This window comes from Homarus americanus, unplaced genomic scaffold, assembly GCF_018991925.1.
Source record: "Homarus americanus isolate GMGI-L3 unplaced genomic scaffold, GMGI_Hamer_2.0 scaffold32929, whole genome shotgun sequence".
NCBI lineage: Eukaryota > Metazoa > Arthropoda > Malacostraca > Decapoda > Nephropidae > Homarus > Homarus americanus.
In genome coordinates, this window is record NW_024737097.1 from 11,591,770 (window position 1) to 11,600,907 (window position 9,138).

Here is a 9,138-nt window from a genome sequence, read left to right on the forward strand (position 1 = left end):
TGTGGTTGGTGTTGGTGGGTTGGGGTTGGTGTGGTTGATGGTGGGGTTGGGGTTGTTGTTGGTTGGTGTTGGGTTGTTGGTTGGTTGTTTGAGTTGTTAGTTGATTGGAGTTGTTCGTGATGTTTGAGGTTGTGTGGTTGTTGGGTTGTGGTTGATTGTTTGAGGTTGATTGTTTGGGGGTTAGATTGGTTTGAGTTGATGACGGGTGGTGTTTGGGGTGTTGTGGGTGTTGGTGTGGGTGGTGTTGAGGGGTGTGTGGGTGGTGTGTAGGTTGGGTTGGTGTTTGGCAGGGTGTGGTTAGGTTGGGGCAGTTATTGTGGGTGTGTTTGAGGTGTGTGGGTTGGTGTTTGGGTGTGTGGGTGGTGTTGGGTGTGTGGGTGGTGTTGGGGGTGTGGTGTTGAGTGTGTGGGTGGTGTTTGGGGTGTGTGGGTGGTGTTGTGGGTGTGGGTGGGGTTGGGTGTGTGGGTGGGGTTGGGGGTGTGTGGGTGGTGTTGGGGTGTGCGGGTGGGGTTGGGGGGTGTGGGGTGGTGGTGAGGTGTGTGTGGTGTTTGAGGTGTGGTGGGTGGTGTTGTGGGTGTGTGGGTGGTGTTGGGTGTGTGGGTGGGGTTGGGGTGTGTGGGGTGTTGGGGTGTGTGGGTGGTGTTGGGGTTAGTGTGGTTGGTGTTGGGGTGTGTGGTGGTGTTGAGTTGTGTGGGTGGTTTGAGGGTGTGTGTGGGTGGTGTTTGGGGGTGTGTGGGTGGTGTTGGGGTGTGTGGGTGGTGTTTGGGGGTGTGTGCGTGGTGTTTGGGGTGTGGGGGTGGTGTTGGGCGTGTGTGGTGTTGGGGTGTGTGGGTGGTGTTGGGGTGTGTGGGTGGGGTTGGGGTTGTGTGTGTGTGGTGTTTGGGGTGTGTGGGTGGTGTAGGTGTGGGTGTGGTGTTTGGGCGTGTGTGGGTGGTGTTTAGAGTTATTGATTGGTGTTTGAGTTGTTAGTAGTTGGTGTTTGAGGTGTGGGGTGGTGTTGGGGTGTGTGGGTTGGTGTCAGTTGTTGGTAGTTGGTGTTTGGGGACGTGTGGGTGGGGTGTTTGGAGGTGTGGGGTGTTGGTGTGTGGGTGGGGTTGGGGTGTGTGTGGTGTTTGAGGGTGTGTGTGGTGTTGAGGGTGTGCAGTGTTGAGGGTGTGTGGGTGGTGTTGAGATTGTGTGGGTGGGGTGTGTGGGTGGTGTGTCAGGGTGGTGTGGGTGGTGTGTGAGGGGTGTGTAGATTGGTGTGAGGTGTGTGGGTGGTGTGTGCAGTGGCGTTTGGGGTTGTGTGGGTGGTGTTGAGGTGTGGTAGTTGGTGTTAAACTGTGTTCATGTGTTTGAAGTTATTATTGGTGGTGTTGAGAGTTATTATTAGTTGGTGTTTGGGGATGTGTGGGTGTTTGATTGTTAGTAGATTGGTGTTGGGGTGTGCGAGGTGGCGTTGGGGAATTGTGTGTGGGTGGTGTTGAGGGTGTGTGGGTGGTGTTGGGGGTGTGTGGGTGTTGGAGTTGTGTGGTGTTGGGGTGTGTGGGTGGTGTTGGGGTGTGTGGGTGGGGTTGGGGTGTGTGTATGATGTTGGAGGTGTGTGGTGTTTAAGAGTTAGTGTGGGTGGTGTTGGGGTTAGTGGGTGGGTGTTGGGGTGGTAGATTGGTGTTGGGGTTGTGTGGGTGGGGTTGGGGAGTGTGTGTGTGGTGTGGGTGTGTGTTAGATTGGGGTTGGGGTGTGTGGGTGGTGTTTGGAAGGTGTGTGGGATGTGTTTGCAGAGGTGTGTGGGATGTGTTTGAAGGTGTGTGGGTGATGTTGGGGATGTGTGGGTGGTGTTGGGGTGTGTGGTGTGTTTGAGGGGTGTGTGGGTGGTGTTGGGGTGTGTGGGTGGTGTTGGGGGTGTGTGGGTGGGGTTGGTGTGTGTGTGATGTTGGGTGTGTGGGTGGTGTTTAAGAAGAATTGTGTGGGTGTGGTGTTTGGGGGTGTGTGTGGTGTTTGAGGGTTGAGGTGTGTGGGTGGTGGTAAGCTGTGTTCATGTGTGTTTGAGGGTGTGTGGGTGGTGTTGGGGGTGTGTGGGTGGTGTTTGAGGGTGTGTGGGTGGTGTTTGAGGGTGTGTGGGTGGTGTTTGAGGTGTGTGGGTGGTGTTTAGGGGTGTGTGGGTGGTGTTGGGGTGTGTGGGTGGTGTTGGGGTGTGTGGGTGGTGTTGGGGGTGTGTGGGTGGTGTTTCAGGGTGTGTGGGTGGTGTTGAGGGTGTGTGTGTGTGGTGTTTGAGGTGTGTGGGTGGTGTTATGGGTGTGTGGGTGGTGTTGGGGTGTGTGGGTGGGGTTGGGGTGTGTGGGTGGGGTTGGGGGTGTGTGGGTGGTGTGGGGTGTGTGGGTGGTGTTGAGGGTGTGTGGGCGGTGTTGAAGGTGTGTGGGTGGTGTTTGAGGGGTGTGTGGGTGTTTGAGGGGTGTGGGTGTGGGGTGTGTGCGTGGTGTTTGGGGTGTGGGGGTGGTGTGAGCGTGTGTGGGTGGTGTTGAGGGGTGTGTGGGTGGTGTTGGGCGTGTGTGGGGTTGGGGGTGTGTGTGGTGTTTGGGGTGTGTGGGTGGTGTTATGGGTGGTGTTTGAGCATGTGGGTGGTGTTGAGGTGTGTGGGTGGTGTTTGAGGGTGTGGGTGGTGTTTGAGGGTGCATGGGTGGTGTTTGGGGGTGTGGGGTAGTGTTGGGGGTGTGTGGGTGGGTTGGGGGTGTGTGGGTGGGGTTGGGGTGTGTGGGTGGGTTGGGGTGTGTGCGTGGTGTTTGAGGTTGTGTGTGGTGTTGAGGGTGTGTGGGTGGTTGGGGTGTGTGGGTGGTGTTGGGGGTGTTGGGGGTGTTGGAGGTTGTGTGGGTGGTGTTGGGGGTGTGTGGGTGGTGTTGGGGGTGTGTGGGTGGTGTTGGGGGTGTGTGGGTGTTGAGGGTGTGTGGGTGGTGTTGAGGGTGTGGGTGGTGTTGAAGTTGTGTGGGTGGTGTTAAGGTGTGTTCGTAATGTTTGAGGTATGTGGGTGGTGTTGGGGTGTATGGGTGGTGTTTGAGGGTGTGTGGGTGGTGTTTGAGGTGTGTGGGTGGTGTTGAGGTGTGTGGGTGGTGTTTGAGGTGTGTGGGTGGTGTTTGAGGGTGTGTGGGTGGTGTTGGGGTGTGTGGGTGGTGTTGGGGGTGTGTGTGTGGTGTTGAGGGTGTGTGTGTGGTGTTTGAGGGTGTGTGGGTGGTGTTGTGGGTGTGTGGGTGGGGTTGGGGGTGTGTGGGTGGTGTTGAGGGTGTGTGGGTGGTGTTGAGGGTGTGTGGGTGGTGTTTGGTGTGTGGGTGGTGTTTGAGGGTGTGTGGGTGGTGTTTGAGGGGTGTGTGGGTGGTGTTGAGGGTGTGTGGGTGGTGTTTGAGGTGTGGGTGGTGTTTGAGGGTGTGTGGGTGGTGTTTGAGGGTGTGTGGGTGGTGTTTGGGGGTGTGTGGGTGGTGTTTGAGGGTGTATGGGTGGTGTTTGGGGGTGTGAGGTGGGGTTGGGGTGTGTGCGTGGTGTTTGAGGGTGTGTGTGGTGTTGAGGTGTGGGTGGTGTTGGGGGTGTGTGGGTGGTGGTTGGGGTGTGTGGGTGGTGTTTGAGGGGTGTGTGGGTGGTGTGTGGGGTGTGTGGGTGGTGTTTGGGGTGTGTGGGTGGTGTGTGGGGTGTGCATGTGGCGTTGGGGTATGTGGGTGGTGGGGTTTGTGGGTGGTGTTGGGGGGTGTGTGTGTGGGGTTGGGTGTGTGTGAGTGGGGTTGGGGTGTGTGGGTGGTGTTTGAAGGTGTGTGGGATGTGTTTGAAGGTGTGTGGGTGATGTTGGGGATGTGGGTGGTGTTGGGGTATGTGTAGTGGTGTTTGGGGTGTGTGGTTGGTGTTGGGGTGTGTGGGTGGTGTTGGGGGTGTGTGGGTGGGGTTGGGAGGTGTGGATGGTGTTGAGGGTGTGTGGGTGGTGTTGGGAGTGTGGATGGTGTTGGGGTGTGTGCGTGGTGTTTGAGGGTGTGTGTGGTGTTGGGGTGTGTGGGTGGTGTTGAGGGTGTGTGGGTGGTGTGTGGGGTGTGTGGGTGGTGTGTGGGGTGTGGGTGGGGTGGGGTTGTTGGGTGGTGTGTGAGGGTGTGTGGGTGGTGTGTGGGGTGTGTGGGTGGTGTGTGGGGTGTGTGGGTGGTGTGTGGTGTGTGGGTGGTGTGTGGGGTGTGGGTGGTGTGTGTGAGGGTGTGTGGGTGGTGTTGGGGTGTGTGGTGTGGTGTTGGGGTGTGCAGGCGCTGGGGTATGTGGGTGGTGTTGGGGTGTGTGTGTGGGGTTGGGTGTGGGGGGTGGGGTTGGGGTGGTGTTTGAAGGTGTGTGGGATGTGTTTGAAGGTGTGTGGGGATGTGTTTGAAGGTGTGTGGGTGGTGTTGGGGGTGTGTGGGTGGTGTTGGGGTGTGTGGGTTGTGTTGAGGTGTGTGGGTTGTGTTGGGGTGTGTGGGTGTGTTGAGTTGGTGGTGTTGGGCGTGTGTGGTGGTGTTGGGGTGTGGGTGGGGTTGGGGAGTGTTGGGTGGTGTGTGGGGTGGTGTTTGGGGTGTGTGGTGTTGGGGAGTCTGTGGGTGGTGTTTGAGGGTGTGTGGGTGGTGTTGGGAGGTGTGGATGGTGTTGGGTGTGTGGGTGGTGTTTGAGGGTGTGTGGGTGGTGTTGGGAGAGTGTGGATGGTGTTGAGTGTGGGTGGTGTTTGAGGGTGTGTGGGTGGTGTTTGAGGGTGTGTGGGTGGTGTTTGAGGGTGGTGTGAGGGTGTGTGGGTGGTTTGGGGTGTGGGTGGTGCTGGGGTGTGTGGGTGGTGTTTGGGGGTGTGTCGTGGTGTTTGAGTTCGTGGTGTTTGAGGTGTGTGGGTGGTGCTGAGGTGTGTGGTGGTGTTGGGGATGTTTGGGTGGTGTTGGGGTTGTGTGGGTGGTGTTTGAGGGTGTGTGGGTGGGATTGGGTGTGTGGGTGGGGTTGGGTGTGTGGGTGGGGTTGGTGTGTGGGTGGGTTGGGTGTGTGGGTGGGTTGGGATGTGTGGGTGAGGTTGGGGTGGGATTGGGGTGTGTGGGTGGGGTTGGTGTGTGGGTGGGGTTGGGGCGTGTGGGGTGAGGTTGGGGTGGGATTGGGGTGTGGGGTTGGGGTGTGTGGGTGGATTTGGGGTGTGGGTGGGTTTGGGGTGTGTGGGTGGGTTGGGGTGTGTGGGTGATGTGGGGTGTGTGGGTGATGTTGGGGGTGTGGGTGATGTTGGGGGTGTGGGTGGGGGGCGTGGGTGGGGTTGGGGTGTGGGGTGTGTGGGTGATTGTGAAAAGGGGGCAAATGAGTGGCCTCCAGAGCCCCCAAAATATTGATAAAGTCCACAACCTCTTTCCCCCAAAATTGTCTGGACTTTCAATGATTTACTGTAATTATTAGTTTATGTTTTGTTACCTGTTTTATAAGTTAATGGATTAATTGCCTGGAATTTTTCAAGAACATAAGCACCATGTTAACAGAGGGCTGACTAAACTGTATTAGTTTTGTGCCATTTTAGTTCACACGCTAAAAAGTAAATTTTCAATGTAACTTCCATTCCTGTAAAATATAAAACATTTTCTTTGGGTCCATGCAACATGAGATTTTTGGATCTATATGGTAGGTCTTGGGTAACATAACATAGATAACCTAAGACCCAAGAAATCAGAAAATTCAACAAACTGGTTCAATCTTGGTCCAAGGGTACTGGAGTTGAGGGACTATATCTGTACGGTTACCCTAGATAACTCTAAATTTGATATAATTCAGAATGACAGTAAAATAATTGAGAATAAATGAAATTTTAATTCTTTTTTACATAATTCACAATATTCTGAGTTATGAAAATGCAATCTCGGAATGGCGAAACACGTGCAACCAATGCAGGATGTGTGGGAGGCTCTACCCCTATTCCGCTCCCCCATACCCCAATCAGTGTGATAATTCCAGTTCAAGAAATATTTCTTCCCTTTAGGTTTTTGACAATATTTTTTTTCTTGCACGTTCTATATGAAAGATTTTGTGCATATAACAGAGACCAAAAAAAATTAAGAAAATTGCATACTCCTATGTCTACCCGAAATGACGGTAAACCCTCCATAACTCGGCACATATGGGGCTCTGGCCTTGCCGAGTTATCCCAAATTCTTACTTATCAAGGCACTTCTTCCCTCCTACAAAAAAATAAAAATAAGTAAAATTATCAACCCATGTACAAGGTCTGTCCAAAAAAAAAAATTTTTTTTTTTAAATAGTGCGCCAACGAGCCGGCACAGCGTGCTGGCGATGGGAGCACTGTATAGCGGTGACCTTGACCTTTAGTCTTACACTAGCCGCATCATGCCACGTCAATTAGTCATCAAGCTACACATGCTAGAGTGAACGTGTGTTTAGTGCACTTGGCGATTTGTTGCAAGTTGAACAAAGAAGGATCTTGAAGAGCAACGTGTTTGCGTGAAATTGTTTCAAATTGGGAAAACTTTTAAGGAGACTTTTCAAATGTTGCAACAGGTTTATGGGAAGGATTGTTTGAGCCGTATGCAATGTCACGTGTGGTACCAGCATTTCAAAAGGGGAAGAACATCCACCGAAGACGATTCCAAATCTGGACGTCAGAGTCGCTCAAAGGTGGAGTGATGTTGATCGTCTTTTTTGATTGGAAGGGCGTCGTTCATCATGAGTTTGTTCCACGTGGTCAGACAGTCAATAAAGAGTTTTACTTGGAGGTCCTGAAGCATTTGAGGGAGGCAGTGCGAAGGAAGAGGCCTGAGGCGTGGACAAACAAGACCTGGATGCTGCACCGTGACAATGCACCTGCTCACACGTCGCTCCTTATCCGTGACTTTTTGGCAAAGCACGAGACGACTATCGTCCCCCAGCCACCCAGCACTCCGGATTTGGCCCCTGCGGACTTATTTTTGTTCCCAAAGTTGAAATCCACCCTGAAAGGTCGCCGATTTCAAAAGATAGAAGAGATAGAAGAAAATTCGCCACGAGACCTGCACACCATCCCTCAAAACGCATTATAGAACTGGAAAAAAACGTTGGGAGCGGTGTATCAACAGTGGAGGGGAGCACTTTGAAGGAGACAAGTCTGATCAAGTTGTAAGTAAACAATAAATTTGTTTTTTAAAAAGTTCGGTTTCTTTTTGGACAGTCCTACTATGTTGTACATGTAATTACTAAGTGTAAAAAAGTAACTTACCAGCACTGCAGGCGAGGAATGAGGCATCACAGCAGGCGACACAGAGGCATGGTAGGAGATGCAAGGGGCCAGATATGCCGAGATTTTCCCAGATAATTTTATAATTTTCCGCTCTCAATGCTAACTACCGCCCACATAAGAAATGTTTATTCTTTATGTTTTTTAACTTATAATAATTTTGGGGAGCACAATTATGCATGAAATATTGTGCAAGCATATACCAGTTAGACAAAAAAAAAATTAAATAAATAAATAAATTACGTATGTCTACCCGAAATTACGGACTGAAAAATAACTGCTCTCAATGCTTACTCTGGCGTCCTCTCTCTTGCACTGGTTCAGCCCCCATCACCTCTGAGACCTTCCACATGGCACCACAAGCTTGAATTGTCCTTATCCTTCACCTGCAGTGCTGGTAAGCACTAATTTTTGGGCAAGTTTTCTGATTATGGTAGGCTATTTTGGCCAAAAAATTGGGCATTGGGGGTGAGGCGAAAGACCAGGAGAAAAGTGCCTTAATAACTCAGAATAGTTAAAGCCCCATATATTGCGAATAATCAAAGGTTTATTGTAGAGTATTACATGAAACTGCTGAATACAGACTAAGAAATATGTTTGCATAAAACGTTTCCAACATGGCCTTATGGTTATGAATCTGGGTGTATCCAAGGAACAGATACCAGATATGTACAAAGCACAAATAAAAAACTTACTAAATTATTTACTGTAATATTAAACAATAAAAAAAATTACAGGTTTCATGAACTACATGAATGCTATGATTACACAGTTCACCTTGAACATAAGGTGTGGATGTGGATACCAATGACTAAAGAATGAAATATGAGAAGTACAGGAGCTTAGGGAATCATTGGTAAGGTACATACAAGTGACTGTCAAGAAAGAATGAAAATATAAACTGCATAAGAAATATAGTGTACTTTTTTATTTCTTTAACCACAGACTAACAATACAGAATAACAAGTTTTATAAAACTATAAAGGGAAAACAAAAACCACTTTCTCTTACTGAATAATACTCCCAGTTTTTAGGAGTATAGTTTTCAGGGATGGGAGACAGCTGTGCAGGACCAATAAACACATTAGCAGCAAACACTAATGCTCCAAGGGGTATGGCACCAAGCATGACATAGAAGTGAAACATGTCCTTGAACTTGTGCCACTGCCAGCGAGAAGGAGTAATTACCATCTTCCGAGGGCCATGCCCCATTTCTCGTTGGACTGAAAAGAATGATGAAACTTAACTAAATTCCAGAACAAAATAACTGTGGAGTAAGGTAATACCAAAAAAGCATACATAAAAAACACTAATGTGGCTATGGCCATATTCCTGTTTATTATCTTTGTTCAACAAAATATTTTGGAACTACTGTACAGTAATTTGTCAACTTGGTTTCTTTTAAAAAAGATTTAACCTCAATATTAGCACAAGTAGAAATCTCGTAAAATAAACACCTACTATATAAATTTTAAAAATAAGGAAGAATTCCACAAGTTGTATCTGTACAGGTATTTCAAGAGAGGCAAAAACTATATTCTAATTACATGGTACAAATATTTTTTAGTTTTTTAGTCTATTTCTATGTTCATAAATCACCTGTAGTGGGCAGAGCATGAAGGATGAAGGAAATTGAGGGTAAAATATAGTGAAAAAATAATATGATACTAAAATGATGTCTTTACGTTCTTTATATGTGAAGAAATTACCGTATTTACCGGCATAAAAGACCCACCACCGCATAAGACGTACCACCCCTATTTTACAAGGATATTTTGTGTGAAATTTTTTTTGGTACATTTCATCATACAATTACTGAAAGTGATTTAAAAGTGGTTTTGTAGGGGAAAATATGATTTTGTGCATGTAAATACAATATATACTGGAATCAAGTAGGAAATTATATACAGTGGTCCCTCGGTTAACGA

General features: G+C 49.6%; 1 protein-coding gene across 1 annotated transcript in view; it reads right to left on the reverse strand.

Moving 5' to 3' along the window:
• Positions 1-8,433, reverse strand: part of LOC121873206 (NADH dehydrogenase [ubiquinone] 1 beta subcomplex subunit 5, mitochondrial-like) — a gene marked incomplete at its 5' end in the record, with an annotated part of 28,354 nt that extends 19,921 nt beyond the window's left edge. Inside the window, 1 exon segment of the mRNA XM_042376559.1 lies at positions 8,222-8,433. Coding sequence (XP_042232493.1) covers positions 8,222-8,433 — 212 coding nt within the window.
• Between the last annotated feature and the right edge of the window lie 705 nt (positions 8,434-9,138).